A 21,736-nucleotide genomic window follows, 5' to 3' on the forward strand; every position below is an offset into this window, starting at 1 on the left:
CTCCTTAAAGTCTAGGTACATTCAATGCTTTTCTTTCATCAATTTGCATTCTGTTAATGGGTTAAAGCTCATAATTTTAAGCTCTCAAAGTGCACCAGATTGATGCATTTAACCTTAAAATGTGCAAAATTTATTGCGGGGACCATGCCCCCAAAGCCCCCTAGAGGGACAGAGGTCCACTCAACATTCCTGTCGGAAACACTGATCATTTTATGAGCTTTACTCCAGCTTATACTACAACAAACTTCCTTTTAAATAAGTAAAGCTGTTAACGCCAAATTAAAATGTTTACAATGTCTGGCTCCACCCCTGCATAAAATGTATTAATTTAATAACTCTGTGTTCATCAGAAAGAAGAAAGTCATATACACCAAGGATGGCTTGATGGGCTAAATCTTATTTAAAGTGAAGTAATCCTTTAACAAAGCAAATATACTGTATATTCAACCCTGGATTAAAGGCATAGTTCACACAAAAATTAAAATGTTGTCATCATTTACTCACCCTCATGTTCTTTTCAAACCTTAAAGAAGATATGTTGAAGAATGTTGGTAACCAGAAAGTTGACGGTAGCCATTGACTTTTAAGTTAATGGCTACCGTCAACTGTTTGGTAACCAACATTCTTCAACATATCTTCTTTTGTGTTCAACAAAAGAAAGAAACTCATACATTGAGGGTGAGTAAATGATAACAGATTTTTCATTTATAGGTGAAATATCGCTTAAACTGATCTATTATTACCGTCACTGGATGGAGTGAAAGATTGCATAGGGACCACAAGGAGGTGCTGTTCAACACATTTGAAAACATGTTCTCTTTAGAGAAATGTGAATAAATTCACAGTCACACTTACTCTGCAGCATGGATGCAGTGGTATAAAAGTAAAGGGGAACTTTTGCAGTTATAAAGTTCTCTGGTAGTGTTTCCAGAAGCTTCCTGACCAGAGTAGACTTCCCAGTGCCTGCTCCACCGACCAGCATAAGAGGCTGAGACGTCTTCAGCAACATGCCCATGAAATACTGCAGCCGGACCGTCTCAACTGTTGGGACTAACACAGCCTGCAGACAAAGAAAAAAATGGCATTTCATCGCTCAAGACATATTAAGCTAATCTAAATCAATAAATCAGGGATTGTCAACTCTGGCCCTCGATGTCCACTTTCCTGCAGAGTTTAGCTCAAACCCTAATCAAACACACATAAACAAGCTAAACAAGATCTTCAGGATTACTAGAAAGTTATAGGCAGGTGAGCTTAATGAAGGTTGGAGCTAAACTCAGGAAAGTGGAAATTATAGGCCAGAGTTGAGAACCCGTACAATAAATAATGCTGTTAAAATTAAACAATAGTTAAGGAACCCTCATTATAATATTTTTAAAAACACTAGGCAAGGCAAGGCATTTTTTTAAAGAAATGAATACTCTTATTCAGGAAGTATATATTAAATTGATCAAAAGTTACAGTAAAGACTTTAAAATTGTTTTAAAAGTACTATTTCAAAGAAATGCTGTTGTTGTTTTTTACTTTCCATTAATCAAAAAAAAAAAAAAAAAAAAAATATTAGGAGGCACAACTGTTTTTAAAGAATTAATGAGAAATGTTCCTTGAGCTCAAATCAGCATATTAAAAAGATTTCTTAAGGATCGTGTGTGTGTGTGTGTGTGTGTGTGTGTGTGTGTGTGTGTGTGTGTGTGTGTGTGTGTGTGTGTGTGTGTGTATATATATATATATATATATATATATATATGTATATATGTATTTTTTTTATTTATATATATATTTTTTTTATTTATTATTTATTTATCAGATTTCACCATATTACCGATATTACTTATCAAATAAAAGTCTTCTTTCAAAAACATTTAAAAACATCATACTGAACACAACTTTTAAATGCTATTGTATAAAGTATATTATCTATTGATCATCCAATGTTTAATCAGTAATCAGAAACAAAAAAGTTACGTTTTTTTATGTGCAAAATCTTTACACTATTAAAACATTGTTTTAAATACTTGAAAGGAAAATCAGTGGGATACTTATCAAGAGCACTTTTAGAACATAGTTCTTCTGTGAGACACAACAAACCTGTAGATCCAGTTCATCACTATGACTACCCTATTATCAACACTAAGGTCTTTATCTCCTAATTATAAAAACAGAGACAATGGCTTCACACACACACACACACACACACACACACACACACACACACACACACACACACACGCGCGCGCACACACACACACACACACACACACAACACACATACACGATTCTGATTACTTTGAATGGTAATCAGATCCAAAACTCCTCTGACTGCAGGTTCAGCTCATGATGGAGGGGGGTTGTTTTCTCTGTAACTGTTCACTGACCCACTCTAATGCACTAACTGCACTAAATTAGCATGCCATTATTCTGAAATTAAAGTGGTTCTCTGTGAGAGTGAAATTTCTCAGGAGAATTTTCTCAGAAGATCACAAAGAAATATATTGTGCAGTTAAGCATATGTTCACGCCATGCTATTCTGTATATAACAGGAAGTATTAGTGTATTAGTGTCACCTGCACAGGTGTATCAGGGTCCATCTCAAATGCGAGCATCCTGTCGGTCCATGGCAAGAAGCGTCTGGAATGAGGATCTAAGTAGCAGTCAAAAACAGAACCCTGGACAGGAAACTTCACACTCTTCATTTCTTTGATCCACCACTGGCTAAACTCGGCCCGATAGTCATGGAGCTGGGAGATCAAAAAAGACAACAAAAATAGAGACATTAAAACATCCAGAAATTAAAAGTACTGTAACTATTTATATTATTAAATAATTAGAGTTTTATTAGACATATATTCAAACATTTTTCAAAGTTTGCTAACAATTCTGTAAGCATATTGTGTAGTTGTGCTTGGAGTCAATGGTTTTAATTGTGATAAAGCAATGAAAACAGGTCAAATTTTTCAGACATCATTTTTGGCCATGCTGTCATTCAAAGTAATGTCATTATGAACATGCAAAAAAAATAATAAGGAAGAACAAACTAAATATTAATAACTGATTATGTTGTAGTCAATTTATGCTTTTTCCTGAGCTTTTTTTCCTATGCATTTTTTTGCAAAGTAAAATAAAACCTGTAGCTGCAGTTTGCCTTTTTTGCCAAAAAGTTTTGTCAGATGAATACCTTCTCCGAGTTTAGTGTTTTGCTCTTCCCTCATATTTAAAATGTTTAAAAAATATTTTAAAAATGTACTCTCAACAATATTATCAATATTTTGATAGTTTAATAATTGGTGTTTGTCTTTAATTGTCCTACATCACTTTTGGCCACTCCTGTATATATTGTATATATTTTATGTTTGTGTTATATTACACTGAATTTTCTACAAGCATGAGATTTTTTTTCTCAATTCCAGCACAACACAAAACAATGCAACACAACCAAAAATACCTGATCTGGAAAAGTGGCTCCACCAAATGCCCACACACAGGCGAACACAAAGTACGTTTCATAGATTTCTCTCGGAGAATCTTTCGGAATGTTCTCAGGAGTTAACAGGCAATCCAACAGGGAGCACAGAGTCTGAGAGAGAGAGACATTATTAAAGATTTGAATCAGAGTATAGGCCTATATGAATGAGTCTACCTGTGAGAATGGTATACCTGAACCATGCTGTTCTCGGGAATAGGAATGATTGTCTTAAAGGAGCTTCTCATTTTTTCTATACAACGAGGGACGTATTTGTCAAACAGAATGGTCAGGTGTGCTCTCTCAGTTTGTCTCTCCCTCCGATCAATCCAACTCGTAACACACCTAGACATGAATGAAAAAGAGGTTGCTCACCTAAGTCTAATCCTATACAAATGTTAATCGCTGTGAATTAGATGGTATATATTTTGAACTCTCCCACAGAGAGTGAATTTCTTACAGGTTCCAGCTAAGCTCTTGAGGATTGATGTACAGGATGCCAGCTCGGGACACGGTGGCAGGAGTGGCATGTTTCAGGTGGCTGATCTCAAACAGTAGTCTCATCGAGGGGGTGAGTGGAATACGTTCATTATTAGCCAGAGTAAGAACCTGCACAGACATGCTTAACATAACTACATCATTTCCAATATTAATAATTCATTGTTTGCTGCAACTACTTTGTCAAATTGTGTGTGTTTTTGTTCAGTGGCGTGTTTAAATATTTCAAAATGCAATGTTAGTGCTTCAAATTAATCAGCTGAATGCAAATGTCCCCATATAAAAACATACACAAACTGTGAAGGCTACCTTGTTGTCATCCATTACAGTGTTGAGAGACTCAATCCACATGGGGTCAATGTCTCCATCCAGAACAATCCACTTCATCCCAGAGTGAGAGTTACTGGCTTGATCCCGCATGAAATGTGACAATAAACCTGCCACATGAAAAGATTTACAATCTCAAAGTCTTACCGGGGAGAATGGATCTCATGTCTAAACAGTAAGTTATGTACTGTGAATTGGACAGGATCAGCTCTACAAAACACTGGATGCTGATCTACCATCTTTCCATTCACGAGTGGCTGGATGAAAGGATCCAAACAGTTCACCGCTGCTTATTGCTTTTGGGTTCAGATCGTTCCAGAGAGGCTTCCTTCCCATGTTGAAGTAGGTTTTGTGAAGAGTTCTCAGGATCTGTTTAGGGACAGAGTAGGCCTGTCACGATTATTACATAATCATCTGATCATGATTATTTGCCTGTTTTCTGTGCTTATTTTATTTTTCTGTGTTTCTGTGAATTTAGCACAAATAAATAATAAATGTATTACTATTAAATACTATACAGTCAAATCAAAATGTATTCAGACACCTTCAACATTTTCTCATATTATCACAGATTATTCGCTATAGCTTATAATATGGTAATAAAATATGACAAGAACTCAGAGTTAAACTGTGTCAGAACAAAATATCCTCACTTACATAAATTTATTATAGTGTCCTCCACCCTCCAGGTTTTACCTCCACTAGTAAAAAAATATATCTGGTGTCTAAATAATTTTAGTTTAGTTTATAATATAAATTATATATTTATATATACACACACAGTATATAGCAATAATTTGCTACCATTTAGATTTCAATATTCAAATGCCAATAATTGTTTTGTCGTTATAGATACGACATAGATATAGATATGATATCATGTAATCCCACCCATGTTAAATATCTTTTTACAAAGACATTTAATTATTAATTATTAATTATAACAATATTCATATTACATGTATAAATAATTAAGCAATTAAACTTAATTCATTAATAATATTTATTTGCATGACAATTAAGTGTCAGGCAAAATTTCACAATCAGATATATTTCATAAGAAAACCAGTAATTATTACATTCATTCAAAACGCAATCGATTCATTGAAAACTCCAGAGAAAGTGGACTATGGGAAACATAGTTTGTATTCACGTGGCGTGTCTACTGACCTGGCTTTTTCCAGTCCCAGCATCACCAACCACAAACACTGATTGATGAACAGATAAAAGCTTCTCAAGCTGAGCAACCTTTATATATTATCATTAAAAATGACAAAAACAATAAAATAAGAGGTTAACAAGGGATCTTAAACAGTATGATAACAATGTTAAACACAAATGATGATGCAATGTGCGGAGAGATTCTTACTTTCAGAATAAATGTGTCCTCAGGTTGAAGCTTTAACTCTAGACTCGTCTGTCGGACTATCTGCTCAAACTCTGCATCAGTCTGCCTTTCCACTTCCAAACCAGGGAACAAATCTCTAATCAGACCAAGGAACACCGGAACGTCTTCCGAAACAATCTTTGGCATGTTGAAATCTCTCAAAGCCTGCATCAACACCTGCATAATGTAACAGAAAGTGTCAAAACCCATAGCTGCTGGATCTATAGAGCTCAACATAACTCCAAAAAACACATTTCCATCACCTGATCTTCTGGTCTACTCCGATCTGCTCTTTTAAGAGCTCCAGCAACCACAAGGACAGGTTTGACAGAACGCAAACCCCAGTCGTAGTGGTCCTACAGCAGAGAATACATGTAGTATATAAGCAGACAAATAGGACAAAATTGTTTTTTTTCTGTACTGACACACACACACACACACACACACACACACACACGTAGTGTTTCCATGTTTTATGGGGACTTTCCATAGGCGTAATGATTTTCATACTGTACAAACCATATTTTCTAGCCCCCTACACTGCCCCTGCCTCTAAACCTACCCATGACAGGAAACATTCTGCATTTTTACTTTCTCAAAAAAACTCCTTCTGTGTGATTTATAAGATGTTTTCCTCATGGGGACCTAAAAATGTCCCCACAAGGACAAGGATTTTGGATATTGCCATCTTTGTGGGGACATTTTGTCCCCATAACGTAGGGATTACACACACACACACACACACACACACACATATTTACACATACTATAATATTTATCATTATCTGCATGATGGATATTTTCCATCTCATCTTCATTGATGACTAAATAAAAAATATCTTCACATTTTTACTCCATATAACACACTTTAGCTAATTTCTTTTCTTGTTTTATTTTTTCCCCTTAGGGTTAGGGTTAGTTTTTTTTAATATATATATATATATATATATATATATATATATATATATATATATATATATATATATATATATATATATATATATATATATATATATATATATATATATATATTAAAGCTATACCTGAAAAGAGCTTTGAGGTTCTCTGGTAGCTCAGTTCGTCCAGCATATCCAGGGTTCATTGTGATGAAGATCCCAACAGAGGGTTTCAAGCTAATCTCTTCATCTAGGAAGAGAAACCTGCAGAGGACAATTGGCAAAATGGGTAAAACATGCCAACAAGTCATGTTAACCATTCAGAAGATCTAAAAATAAAAAACACATACCTTTTCCTCTTGTTGCGAATGGCATCCTGTATGGTCTTCACCTGTACTGCCACCACAGACAACACTTCCACAGCTATTCGGTTAAATTCATCAAAGCAGCCCCAAGCTCCAGTTTGTGCCAGGCCTTTAAAGATGTTCCCTATGGACTGAACGACAACACAAGTCAGTGAAGCACTTCACATTGTCCTCTGTTAAAGACTTAACAGAACTAAACCAACAGTGGTTAAGGAGAAGAACTTCCAAAAATCAGCCTGATAAACTGTGATAAAGTTTCAAACAGAGCAGTCATCGATTTCTTTCAATTAAGAGGCAGAATCCTATTCGGCAAAGTAATTATATGCTTTAGGAGCTCATCTGAACTGAGAATACACTTGTAATTGTGCTGTGGTGGCTGAGTCCCATCTCTGCTGGTGTGTCTACCTTATAGTCCATCTGCTCAGAGCAGTTGAAGACATACACCATGACCCCCAGAGCTCTGCCCAGGTCTTTAGTGGTTTCAGTCTTTCCTGTTCCAGCCGGTCCCGCTGGAGCACTGCTCATAGTCAAATGCAGTGACTGAGTCAGTGTTATATAGCACCTGCAATTCAAATAAGCAAAATCAAACACTGAATAAAAACAGTTATGGCAAGGCTGCTTTATAAAAATGTCCATTATTCAGTGTTAGGGGTAATACATTACAAGTAGTGTGCATTACGTAATCAAATTACTATTTGGATTTTTTTTTTAACTTAACTTACATTATAATATTCCAGCTTCTTTTTTAATAAAGCACTCTTTTTAAAGAAACAATTTTCTTTCTTCACTTATAAGTAGCCAAAAAAAGAGATGCTGCAGGTAATATAACCCACAATGTTGAGATCTTTTGTATGGCATCCATAGCTCTAGGGGTCAGTAAATATTGTGTCAAAATATTAAATACAAAATGTGTTTTAAAAGAAAATTAAGGTGCATGTTATATAGGCCCTGCTGCAAAAAACTCATCGGTAAAAAACACCCACAAAGGTCTGGAAGAGAGCGCGCCTCAGCGGGCCTACATTATAATGTAATGCATTACTTTTAAAAGTAACTTTTCCCAACATAGATTACATTATATGATGAAAAATAGTAGCTACATTCAAAATGTTGCGGCTCGAGACATTGATTCATGTGTTTCAAGGCTCTGTTTTAGTATAAGGCTCTAGTATAAGTAGGCGAATTGGGACGCAGCAATAATGTATCTTGGCCCAATGGAGAAAATAATAAAACATTTTCACAATCACTTTTTCACTTTTTTAAAAGTCAAACATTTCCATCTCAAAACACTGTATGTATTGTGATTAACAGCATTCTGTGGTGGAAATTATGTGGGTGAGAATTACATTTCAAACATTTTTGTAATTAAATGGCAGACTCATTTTACTTGCTGAATGGTATATATATATATATATATATATATATATATATATATATATATATATATATATATATATATATATATATATATATATATATATATATATATATATATATATAGCATGGTATATATGCACACTTAAGAGTTTCACACTTTTGTTGCATCATTTAACAGAATTCCAGCTGAACTGGAAACAAATATATGAAATGTACCTAGATGTACCTACCTGTACCTTCTTTATTCTCCCTAACCAAGTACACATATTTTTAAAAGAAAAACTGTATTAAGGGCCCAATTGTTGGTCATTGTGTATACTTTAGTCCTGAGGAACCTGAGTGGAACAGCTACAATTTGTGTAAAAATAACTATGACTATGTAAATAGTTTATAATAACAATAATTATATGATGACTTTTCAAATTTTACGACTCTGGGACAATGGCAAAACTGTTTAAATCCAAAAGCAAAAGATGAAGGCATGGTAAAAAAATTAAGTCTGTTTAAATAAACATTAAAAAAAATAAGAAATGTATTTTCATATTGTTACATGAAGTATGGTTCTGTTTAGTAATGGCTTATACATATTAAAAAGGGTTTTATTCTTATTATATTCAGTTTTTTTAATATATTTTCTTTTCCCCCTGTATTTGATTTATAAAAACATTTTCTTGAAAAAAAAACAATTATAAAAAAATGAACAATAATATACATTATATATAATGTTAACACAAAGTTTGACATATCAATAAATAAATTGCAACAAACAAACACTAAGAAGTTCTCAGAGATCACTAGCTGATAAGGTACCTGTCTGTGAGAGGTGTAATGACCAGGCGAGGTGTGTTGCCCAGGTATTCGTAGGAATAACGAAACTGGGCGTCGCAGATGTTGATGAAGCAGTGGCTTTGCTCTTCATCCCAGCTGTGGCGGAGCTGAGAAACCCAGGCGAATGCCTGAGCACTGCTCACCTGGGCAAAGACAGCCTCAAACATTTAATAAACCGCTTTGAAAATGCCAGTCTAAATGCTCCCAACTCAATTAATTAATCAATTACTGCTTGTCAATTTAAAGCCCATTAAAATAATGACTGATGAACTAAGAGTACCAAGCACAACTAAATGATTTAAAACAAGGAAACAGAACATCCTTTCGTCAACATGATCATTATATACGAACTGCAGTAAACATGACCCAACCTTCTGAGCGATGAGTTTGGAGACCACATCTCTGGCGTGAACATCTATGGTGCACAGGGTCATGATCTTCTGCCTGTCACCCGGGTTCAGTTCCCCCAATAACATGTTAATCAAGGAGTTTAGCTGGGCAATCTGGAGAAGTAGGGCAGATATTTTAGAGTTTCAGAGGGCACAATGATGGCTTGTGAGAGCATACAGTGAGCTTTGTGGCTCCTGCTTACAGTAATTATATCAATTTACATGCCAGAGAGAAGTGGATGGTAATAACTGTGCTGACAGGGGCTCAGGGTCATGTGTTCATCAGAGAAATCCCCCCCACCCCACGTTTATGGAGCAAGGTCATATATTCCAGTTGGGAGGCCAAATAAGCACAGAACTCATTTATCAATGCTGGGGGGGGAACTGCAAGTGTGTAAGACTGTTTGACTATGAATAAGAGCGGCCAGCTGGTGTGTGTGTGACAATGAATGAGAGTGCTGGGTCAATATGTGTGTGTGTGTATGTATGTGTGTGTGAGTTGGGGGGAGGCGGTTAATAGGCGATACCGTGGATCCCTGTCACAGACAGGCAAATGAGATGTAATCTTCCTGCCTGTATTTGGTGTAAAAGCAGCTTAGGTTGTACTGCATTTATCACCCCATGCTGTCTGACAGCAACTCCAATCAGGGGCTTGAAGGGAAAGAGGCAGATTATTCAAACGCCGGCCAAGGACGAGCTAACCTTCCCTGCGTTTGATGACAGATACTGACGCTGCAGGGACGACATGAACGTGCTTGTGGCAGTCTACACAGATCAGCACTATTCGCTTCATCATACTTACAATGAAGGAGTGGAGTGTGTTTTCAACGGCTTCATCATTGCCTAGTTCATACTACAGATGTGTGTATGTGTGCCAAGGGCGTAGGTTTGGTCTCAGCTTTGGTGGGGACATCCCACCAGGTTTGCCCAGATTATATTGTCTATTATTTATTACTGAGTATGGAAATGCACCATAGTTTGGGAATGAACGATTATTAATTTATGAGGCTTTTCAGCCCAATCCAGTACCATAATAATAATAAAAGACAAAATACTCTTTAATTGTCAAGTTCATAAATGATTTTCAAAACTGATTTGGAAAAAAAACACAACATGCACACAAAATTACTTATTTTCAATATAAAAAATGATTGTGGACTGGATTTTTTTTTTTACCTCATCACATTATTGAGCATGTCAAAGATTAGTAACAACTTTAGATTTGATGCATTGTTAGTTTTTGTACAGGATCAGTTTTTGTTTCTCCCTCATTTACTGATCGTGGCTGTTTTTGCCCCATTGACTTCCATTATAACCACATTTTTTGATTTTAAAGCCATAATGCTATATAATCATGCACAATCACTTTTTATATTGAAAATAAGTTATTTTGTTTGTAAGTTTTTTTTCAAACCAGTTTTGAATCAGTTTTTGAAAATCATTTATGAACTTGGCATTTAAAGAGTGATAGTAGTGATAAGAGTGACAATCAAACAATGACAACAGCTCAACAATAAACATGGAATCAAGTAGGCCTATGCAAACTTGCAACAGAACACATTTTATATTAATTTACATTTGATTATTTTATTTATTTCTAAAGAACTCTTTAATAGCCTATATTGGTGCACTTTAAAGGGATGGTTCACCCAAGAATTAAAATCCTGTCATCATTTACTCTCCATCATGATGTTCCAAACCTGTATGAGTTTCTTTGTTCTGCTGAACACAAAAGAAGATTTTAAAGGAAGTTTGTAACCAGGTTGCTTTGGGGGCACCATTTACTTCCATGGTAGGAATTCAACATAACAAAGAAATTTATACAGGTTTAAAAAGGGAAATTGACAGATTTTTCATTTTGGGTGCACTGTCTCTTTAAGCAGTCATTTTGAACCAGTAACCACTTTACTGAAAAAAAATGTTCTGAAATTCAAACATTAAATTAAATTTTCTTTATTAATTTACTATTATGACTATATTATTATGCAATTATTTGTCACATTTTTATCTAAATATTTTTTAAATGTCAAACTTTATATGACAGGATTATTTATTATTAATATAGCCTATAGCTAAATTATAAATTAATAACATTAATTAGGCTATAATCTATTAATTAACCGGTCTAATGTCTAGAAAAATAAGTCTGCCAAGCTTTGATAATGTATGGAATATTATATTAATATATTATCCATTAAATGGCCTACCTAGAAGCACGGATGTGTCCGTCATCACTGCTGCTTTCAGTCAGACAGTCTGAGACACTGAAATGCTTCTCTGCAAAGGTTGCAGTTTTTCTTAGGTTCATCGTAAGTTACTGGACAGACTCACTGATACCTTTTTTTCTATTCAGCCCTATATCTGGAAATCCTCTTGCGTTTAAACGGTGGACGCGAGCTCGACATGTTTTTAAAGAAGCGCGCAAGTTTACAGCGCATGTTCTCGAGACTCCGTCGCTATGGCAGCAAAGCGCCTCTAAAACGCAATCTTGTGCATCGCGTCCCGTATTGGTTTGATACGGGTTTGATACGGCGGGACGCGTCATTTTGCTTGTAAATACGGGAAGATACGGAATCGATCCATATAGCAGCACGAAGGAGTTTGCTAAAATATTGGTGGGGACAATTTTGTCATCTTAAAATATTGATTGGGACTAGTACCTAGCGTCCCCCCCTAAACCTACGCCCATGATGTGTGCTTGAAAATAGGAAGTCTAGCACTACCTAGAAAGGTAAAAGGTCTATTCACAGTAGGAGGAAGTGACTTTTAGGATTGGTTACACTATATATCTCCTGTTCAAGTGTTTTAAGAGACATTTGTTTCTGAATCACAACACACTGCTTGTGCTGTATGTTTTTGATTCTGTAAAAAGATCAAGCTCATAAAATGTAATTTGTTCATTGTATGTGTGGTATGTTTTGAGTCACTAAAAATAACTGACTCCTAAGAGTAGTTTGTTTGTGAACAGGACTACAATAGCTGTACCATATGTTTCTGATCCACTAAAAAAGGGTCTCATAAAAGCCAATTGTTTATAAATTGTTCATAAATCAGACTACAGTGGTTGTGCTGCATGTTTTTGATTCATTAAAAAGATTCAGCTTATAAGAGGCATTTGTTTGTAACCCGGATTACACTGGTTGCACTGGTTGTACTTTTTGATTCTAAAAAGAACTGTGCCCGGTTGCATAAAACACCTTAAGTTTTTCCCTTAAGTATGATAATTAAGGCGTGATTTCCCCTTATCTAAGGGAATGATTTAAAGGTGTTGCATATAAACGGTTAACATATAAACCCTTAAACGGATCTCTTAGGTAAGTGAAACCGTTAAGTGTTTCAAAACCTGCGACCCAGGTTTTAACGTTATAAAATTGTTGCCATAGACACGCTACTGTAGCTACACATTAACCTATAGGAACTGTATACAATATATAACTATATAACTATTGACAACTCTGATTGCTCTACTCACGAAAGAAAAGGCATCTTGATTGTGAACAAGAATTTTGCATGGTCTGAGGTGCATGGCGCAGGTGCACTTAGGTCTCTTAATGAGTCATGGGTGTGTTTTGGCCGTAACGTGCAATACGGCTGGACATGAAAGTATTGCTGGACATGAAAATGACAACTGTGTCAGGCTGAAACTAGCAAAAAACACTTGCTTCATATTGTGCCGTGTGTATGATAGGGCCCTTATTCCTTGTCATTCAGTTTATTAAAAATTATAAATGTGTGAAAAAGTGTGCAATATTGTTCAGCACATAAAATCGACTGACCTGTTTCTTGTTGTAGTCTCTTAGCGCCATTTCAAAACCCTCAGCCAGCCGTTCAAATGCAAGATTCATGTCAGCGGACCACCAGATCTGAGAGGCGGTGAGGACCACCTGAGCAGGCAGCTCCAAGACCCAGTGTTCCCGCAGGCGTTCCTCGTACACGACCACGGCCTCCGCTATGTGCCTCCTCAATCCCTCCCTCATCACATCCTCCAGACAGTTCAGCCAGACCTCAACCTGACAGGCAAATGCTCACTCCATAAAGAATAATCTGACTATATTATAGAAAGATTACAATTATATCAGGGCTAATTATTTATACAAAATATTAAAAAACAAACATACCTATAAAAATACCTCAACTGACCATGTTATGCTGGGAGATCCTAATTGTTAAAAAAGTAATTTCTACCTGTATGTATATTCCAGCGTCATCTGGTGTATATGTAGTTTTAATGAAACTATATTTCATGGGAAATTTGTATCATTTAATTAAAACATGTTTTGGTATTTTATAGACATCTAGATAATCAAATACTTCTATTAAAATTTTAATGAAATATTTCATAATATTAAAAAAAGGTTTGCTTTTAACTTTTACACTTTGGATTTAGATAAATAATTTTGTTGCATTTTAAAAATAAATAGTAAATATTTTAGATTTTATTATACTATTTATATTAATATTTTATAAAAAATATTTACAATATTTAAAAAAAGTTTGCTTTTATCTTTTAAAAAAGTCAAAACTTTTGAATAATCTGTGTTTGATTTAATTAGAAGCTTATGTGGGTTTTACCGGTCCAACGCAGTCACACGGTGAATAGAATGAAACATATTCTCCGTCTCTGCTGAACATTCCCACCACTGATGTGGCCTTTCCCCCCTCCTTGTCAGAAAACTCCAGATCATTCATACTGTCAAACAGCTTACCCAGGTGACAGGTAACCTAAAAAGCAATGAACCATAAAGCATTACTCTCGCAGAACAATATATTATAGACAGTACCTTTGTGTACAAATGAATCAATCTGCGCTGTTATGTGCGGTTAAGTATGGGCATATCCATAATGATAATGATATGATTGTGGATATATTTGCAGTTCTTATTATAACCGAGGTACAATGAGAACGAGATGAAGCACTCTGACCCTGTTCTGGTTGAACTGTTCAGGAGAAAACCTGCACATATGTGGGAGGATCAGCTCAAAGAAGGAGGTGGCCAGGGTTATAATCAATCCAACTGTGAAACTTTCTTCTTTTTTTATCATAATGATATTTCACAGAGAAGCACTGCCCTTGGAATTATCACCGTGATGATGAAAAAGTTTAATCACAGAGATAAAGGTTATTGTACGCAAATGAGAAGAGAGACGGGGAAGTATGGTACAAATGTAATATATATTTCCGTGAATCTCAGTCACATTATTACAAATACCAGGAGAGCCTGCATACTTTATAGTTGACCTGTTTATGGATTACTGTAATACTGAAATGAGATGTATAATTAGAGAAATCTGAAATGAATTAAACTTTCAAACTAATTCCAACTAATAGACAGACTTTTATATACAGTGCCTTGCGAAAGTATTCGGCCCCCTTGAACTTTCCGACCTTTTGCCACATTTCAGGCTTCAAACATAAAGATTTGTGAAGAATCAACAACAAGTGGGACACAATCATGAAGTGGAATTAAATGTATTGGATATTTCAAACTTTTTTAACAAATCAAAAACTGAAAAATTGGGCGTGCAAAATGATTTGGCCCCTTTACTTTCAGTGCAGCAAACTCTCTTCAGAACTTCAGTGAGGATCTCTGAATGATACAATGTTGACCTAAATGACTAATGATGATAAATAGATCAAATATGATCCACCTGTGTGTAATCAAGTCTCCGTATAAATGCACCTACACGGTGATAGTCTCAGAGGTCCGTTTAAAGCGCAGAGAGCATCATGAAGAACAAGGAACACACCAGGCACGTCCGAGATACTGTTGTGGAGAAGTTTAAAGCCGGATTTGGATACAAAAAGATTTCCCAAGCTTTAAACATCCCAAGGAGCACTTTGCAAGCGATAATATTGAAATGGAAGGAGTATCAGACCACTGCAAATCTACCAAGACCTGGCTGTACCTCTAAACTTTCAGCTCATACAAGGAGAAGACTGATTAGAGATGCAGCCAAGAGGCCCATGATCACTCTGGATGAACTGCAGAGATCTACAGCTGAGGTGGGAGACTCTGTCCATAGGACAACAATGAGTCGTATAATGCACAAATCTGGCCTTTATGGAAGAGTGGCAAGAAGAAAGCCATTTCTTGAAGATATCCATAAAAAGAGTCGTTTAAAGTTTGCCACAAGCCACCTGGGAGACACACCAAACATGTGGAAGAAGGTGCTCTGGTCAGATGAAACCAAAATATAACTTTTTGGCAACAATGCAAAACGTTATGTTTGGCGTAAAAGCAACACAGCTCATCACCCTGAACACACCATCCCCACTGTCAAACATGGTGGTGGCAGCATCATGGTTTTGGCCTGCTTTTCTTCAGCAGCGACAGGGAATATGGTTAAAATTGATGGGAAGATGGATGGAGCCAAATACAGGACCATTCTGGAAGAAAACCTGACTGGGACGGACATTTGTCTTCCAAAATTTTACAATGGAATGATTCAAAAATAAACATGTCCAGGTGTTAGAATGGCCAAGTCAAAGTCCAGACCTGAATCCAATCGAGAATCTGTGGAAAGAACTGAAACCTGTTGTTCACAAACGCTCTCCATCCAACCTTACTGAGCTCGAGCTGTTCTGCAAGGAGGGATGGGCAAAAATTTCAGTCTCTCGATGTGCAAAACTGATAGAGACATACCCCAAGTGACTTACAGCTGAAATCGCAGCTGTAAGGTGGTGCTACAAAGTATTAACTTAATTAACTTAACCAATTTTTCAGTTTTTGATTTGTTAAAAAAGTTTGAAATATCCAATAAATTTCGTTCCACTTCATGATTGTGTCCCACTTGTTGTTGATTCTTCATAAAAAAATACAGTTTTATATCTTTATGTTTGAAGCCTGAAATGTGGCAAAAGGTCGCAAAGTTCAAGGGGGCCGAATACTTTCGCATGGCACTGTAAAGTTGAATCTAGTGTAACTTATTTCCTAACTATAACATCAGTACCTGTCTGGGCTGTCTGCCCTTGGAAAGGATGTCCAGTAAGTCCGCTGAAGATAGGAAATAGAATCGCGGGAAAGCCATTCTCTTGTTCTCCAGGTATTTGGCTAGAGCTTTCTCACATACTGCAAGTCTTGGGTGAATAACAGGAAATCAACAGAATTTTTTATGCATATCTCTTGAGACAATGTGTAACCATGCAAACTTCTTAAAAAATAGAATTTACTTGAAAAGAGTAGACTTAAAATTTCACAGACCTCTTTTGCAGATCTTCAAGCATCGGTAGAAGATCAGGCTTGTTGGTAGCAGTAATTACGTTTTTCGTTTTGACGCTTTTGAGCATAAGGATCTTCACACATAAACACACAAAAGTAAATATATAAAAATGCATTTACACTGTAAAAATGTTTTCATCACTATAGCAACATCTTTATTTTCATTCATTTAATGTGATTCAATGTAAAACATAAAATGTACACAATAAGTCAATTGTCTTAAATTATCATTTAAATCTTAGTACATAATAGAGACAATTAATAAAATATGTCTATTTAATTACATTTAAGTATATTAATTTAATGTAAATTTATTTAATTACAATTTTACTCAAATTTACCTATTTTCTCCCCCAGTAATTAAATTCAAAATGGTTTAAAGTGTAATTAACTATTGAAAGTTGTAACTTGGACAAGTTTACTTTTATATTAATAATAATAATTAATATACATTTAATAAGTATTAATATAAACCTTTAATTCTGTTTTTAATTTAACTCAGTTTTTTATATATAAATATACTTTTTGATACTTAAGGTCTACATTTTATTAGTACTTGTGTTCCCTAGTAATTAAACCCCTGAGCTTGGCATTGCACCATGCTCTAACATACTAATTTCTAACAATAATTTAGTAATCTGTACAGAGAAAACATAATCTGGCTTTATTATGTAATACAGAGAGTCCAACCCTGCTCCTGGAGAGCTATCCTCCTGCAGATTTCAGTTCCAGCCCTGCTCAAACACACCTGTCTTTATAATTATCAAGCAGCCCTGAAAACCATGATTAGCTGGTTCAGGTGTGTTTGATTCAGGTTGGAGCTAAAATCTGCAGGGCGGTGGCCCTCCAGGACCAGTGTTGGACACCCCAGATGTAATACATTTCATGTATTTCAGTATAATACTTTGACATCTCAATATCTTAAAATGATTGTAACTAAAAAAATGACCCATATACTTATTATTCTTATGTTAGACAAACCTTTACAGAAAGCATGTCAAACATCTTAAACATTGCATTCAGCACACCAGTGTACATGAGATGAAATCAAGCATACCTTAAAATCAGAATCAATGGAACCAAACTGAAGTGCCTCCTCCGGCAGTTGGTGGTGAATGTCTTCGGAGCCCATGAAGATGCTCTCCAGGTGATCCCAGGTCCTCTGCACCTCCAGCCACAGCAACAGCACTGAGTCAGCCCGAGTCAGCTGGGCCTGTAGCGCCAACACCTGTCCGTGGAAGTACGTTGCCTGCTTACTGTGCAGCAACACCTGCAGCTGCACCTGAGACAGAAACAGAAATGCATATAAAGAGTCAGCTGCACACAGCAAGGATAGTTTCTATTGTTCTATTGTATTGATGTTGTTACCGGTAACTTTTATGATCTTGTGTTTCAGATTCATGTGAATTGCTCCTCAACAGTTTATACTCATCTGGGAAAGTTTCTCAGTAGATGTTGGAACATGGCTTCAATGATTCAGTCTGCCATTTACACACAAGAACATGGAAGCGCATTCTCTTGTCTAAAATGTCACTGTATGCATTACGATTGGCCTTCATAGGTATTACTGCCAATCACTAATTGTTAAAATCATTGTGTCATTGCAGTTGCATTTAGAAGCTCCGATTGAGATAGATAGAGTCAGTGTTCTGAGTCACACACTTATGACTGCACATGTGCATTGGCAAGTCTAGCTTTTATATCAGGATTTGAGGATTTGGAAACAAAATTCATTAGATGGTTGTTGCCTGATTTGATTTGTGAAATTTAATCGTAAGCTTGGTGAAAAGCTTTAGAGAATTTAATGTTTCTCATTCAAAGAGATAAGAGCAATAGCTTCCTAAAAGAGATGTTTCAAAGATGGCCGCCAAGTGATGCCTTAAAGAGACTTTTGCTTATAGTCAGTAGAATGTCTGTTGGGGGACCACCAAAATAAAATGTTAGCCGCTATTAAGCAGACAGTCCACTAATATTTAATGACTGGTAGTTGAAATGTAGTTGCAAAGTTACAAAGTTAAATAGAAAGTTTAAAGAGGACTATTGAAATAAAGTGTTCCCTTTCAGTCGGTCACGTTCGACGTATGTCGGACTTAGACCGACGAATTGGGATCTGACTTTAGAGACCAATCCTACTTTGAGTGTGTAAAACGAGCCAATGAAATTTGGCATGCGATCCACGCATTCCACGCTCAGCCCCGCAGCGCGGGTATAAATAGGAAGTGGAATGGTAGATCAGCGCTTTCTACTTAGGAGCCGAACAGTTGTATTGCTGTTTCTACGAAGAGTGTGAATTCCGAGTCTCGTGAGAGAAAACTGCCAGTGAGGGTGATACGGTGCATCAGCGAGTGATCGACCAAAAGTGAAACTAAAAGAGCTTGTTGGTTCGGTGGGCGGTTTCCCATTCAAACAAAAAGAGCTGTTGGTTCGCTGGGCGTTGTACATTTACACACACACACTGACAGCTCACACAGGCTTGCACGATCGGACTGTGTGTAGCCGCGGTCATCTCCCTGAGTGCTTCAGCATGCTAAAAGAGCAGTTTTCCATTCACAAAAGAGCAACACGGTTTGACCCTGCTTTTTTTTAAGATGTCATTCAAACCGTGTGTTTCTGGGTGCGGACGATTTCTGTCTCCACTTGACGGGCACGTTCGTTGTCTCTCGTGTCTGGGCATTCAGCACGCTGAGGCTGCGTTCGTGGATGAGTCATGTTCCCACTGCGGGAATATGACCATCGCAGTGCTACGGTCCAGACTCCAGTACCTTAAGAGAGGTGGAGCGCCATTGCGCATCCCCCGATCTAGCGGTCCTCCAGCTGCAAAGCAGAGGGCCACTACTTTGGTTGATGACCTTGGTGGGGACCTGAGGGTGACGGTCAGGGAAAACTCGACGGGTTAGACGGCTCCTCGGGCCCCTCCCCCCTCCACTGCGCCAGTGGAGTTTCCGGAAGGGCACGCTGACCTCCAGCGTGGAGCGCCAGTCATCACTTTCGGGGCTCCGGCGGACGATGAGATGTCGGCCACTGCATCGGGGGATGAGCTAATGGGCTCCGAGGATGAAGATTCGGCTGCATTGCCCCCTTCGGGTGTGACAGCGTTGCCCAAGTCCAACCCGGAGCTTACAGCTATGCTTGCCCGGGCCGCTGCAAGTGTCGGGCTCAAATGGAACCCTTCACCACGTGCTGGTTCTCAGCGCCCCGTCCCGGTACCATTCTTCCCGGAAGTGCATCAGGAGCTCACGAAATCGTGGGTGGCGCCCTACAGCGCTCGCCTGCGATCAACTGACTCCTACGTCCTCACTACCCTCGATGGTGGTGCGTCTAAGGGCTACGAGGGGATCTCTCCACTCGAGCGGTCGGTTGCGATGCACCTGTGTCCAAAGACCGCTGCAGACTGGAGGCAGGCCCCGCGTCTCCCCTCCTGGGCGTGTAAGTTCTGACAGGGGCAGCCCCCCAGGTCTGCTCATCGCCGAGGGTGTCTTCCGGCGTCCGCCTCTGCCAAGCCCAAGCAGCAGCCTCCACCCGTGAAGCAGGGTGCCAGACGCAAGTGGGGTGCCCAACCCATCCAGGGTCCAGCTAAACCGGCCAGGAAACGCAAGGGGAAGCGGCCCTGAGACGGGCAGCCCAGGGAGAAGAGGAGCTGCTCTGAGGGAGATGATGTCCGCATCCCTCCCCCACCCCCCGGAGGAGGACCGGGGGGCACCGACTGGTCTCACACCACCTCTGCAGCTGGCTCTCCGGAGTCCAGCGGTACCCACATACTCACAAAAAGAGCAGTTTCCTCTCTCTCTGGGCCCCAAGAGGGTCAGGTTGGCAGTGTGCGACGCCCACGGGTCTTGTTACTCCTTTCCTCCCCTCCCTTCGCCAGGGGGCAGCAGTGTGGGTCTCGAGGACGCCCCCGGGCCTTCTCCCCCACACGCTGCCTCTCTCTGGAGTACTCAGTCAACACTCCGGGCTGCCCCCGGGCAAGACCCACCCTCCGCTTCGCTGCCCCACCCCGGGCACGTCTGTGGTGCCGTCGGTCCCGCTTGCTCGGTCCCTGGGGGCCTGGCTAGGTCTTCCCAGGCCATCTCGCTGGCTCATCCGTACGATCAGACGTTGCTACAGGACTCAGTTCGCTCGCCGGCCACCCAAGTACAAGGGCATCCTCTTCACCTCCGTGCGATGCAGCGATGCTCATGTCTTGAGGTCAGAGATCGAGGTCCTACTGGCGAAGGACGCGATCGAGCCGGTTCCTCCAGCCGATATGAAGACGGGGTTCTACAGCCCCTACTGCATTGTGCCCAAGAAAGGGGGCGGGTTACGGCCAATCCTGGACCTGAGTGTCCTGAACCGGGCCCTGTACAAGCTCCTGTTCAGGATGCTAATGCAGAAACGCATCTTCTAATGCATCCGTCCCCAGGATTGGTTTGCAGCGATCAACCTGAAGGACGCGTACTTCCAAGTCTCTATTCTCCCTCGACACAGACCGTTCCTACGCTTTGCGTTTGAGGGGAAGGCATATCACTACAAGGTCCTGCCCTTCGGGCTGTCCCTGTTGCCTCGCGTCTTTACGAAGGTCGCGGAGGCTGCCATTGTTCCACTCAGAGACCGCGGCGTTTGCATCCTCAACTACCTCGACGATTGGCTGATACTTGCCCAGTCGAAGGAACAGTTGTGCGAACACAGGGACATAGTGCTCAGTCACCTCAGCCTGTTGGGCCTTCGGGTCAACTGAGAGAAGAGCAAACTCTGTCCCACACAGAGGATCTCTTACCTCGGTTTGGAGCTGGACTTGGTCGACCAGACTGCGCGCCTCACAGAGGAGTGAGTCCAGTCAGTGTTGAACTGCTTGAATTTGTTCAAGGGCAGGACAGCAGTCCCACTGAAATTCTTTCAGAGGCTCCTGGGGCATATGGCATCTGCAGCTGCGGTAACGCCGCTCGGATTGCTTCATATGAGACCGCTTCAACGCTGGCTCAATGGCCGAGTCCGGAGGTGGGTGTGGCAGAGCGG

The 21,736-nt window shown here is 38.9% G+C and overlaps 1 protein-coding gene across 1 annotated transcript in view; it reads right to left on the reverse strand.

Moving 5' to 3' along the window:
* The window catches only part of si:dkey-233k19.3 (dynein axonemal heavy chain 11), a 144,784-nt gene that overhangs the window by 69,867 nt on the left and 53,181 nt on the right, over positions 1–21,736 (reverse strand). The window contains exons 26-45 of the mRNA XM_067449867.1: positions 17,802–18,026; positions 16,727–16,818; positions 16,476–16,602; positions 14,097–14,246; positions 13,301–13,534; positions 9,507–9,638; positions 9,118–9,278; positions 7,339–7,495; positions 6,919–7,064; positions 6,727–6,832; positions 5,936–6,028; positions 5,655–5,849; positions 5,456–5,533; positions 4,522–4,654; positions 4,268–4,395; positions 3,921–4,069; positions 3,655–3,805; positions 3,443–3,574; positions 2,565–2,738; positions 856–1,060 (exon numbers count right to left, since the gene is read on the reverse strand). Coding sequence (XP_067305968.1) covers positions 856–1,060; positions 2,565–2,738; positions 3,443–3,574; positions 3,655–3,805; positions 3,921–4,069; positions 4,268–4,395; positions 4,522–4,654; positions 5,456–5,533; positions 5,655–5,849; positions 5,936–6,028; positions 6,727–6,832; positions 6,919–7,064; positions 7,339–7,495; positions 9,118–9,278; positions 9,507–9,638; positions 13,301–13,534; positions 14,097–14,246; positions 16,476–16,602; positions 16,727–16,818; positions 17,802–18,026 — 2,968 coding nt within the window. The remainder of the gene's footprint in view (positions 1–855; positions 1,061–2,564; positions 2,739–3,442; positions 3,575–3,654; positions 3,806–3,920; positions 4,070–4,267; positions 4,396–4,521; positions 4,655–5,455; positions 5,534–5,654; positions 5,850–5,935; positions 6,029–6,726; positions 6,833–6,918; positions 7,065–7,338; positions 7,496–9,117; positions 9,279–9,506; positions 9,639–13,300; positions 13,535–14,096; positions 14,247–16,475; positions 16,603–16,726; positions 16,819–17,801; positions 18,027–21,736) is intronic.

This window comes from Pseudorasbora parva, chromosome 7, assembly GCF_024679245.1.
Source record: "Pseudorasbora parva isolate DD20220531a chromosome 7, ASM2467924v1, whole genome shotgun sequence".
NCBI lineage: Eukaryota > Metazoa > Chordata > Actinopteri > Cypriniformes > Gobionidae > Pseudorasbora > Pseudorasbora parva.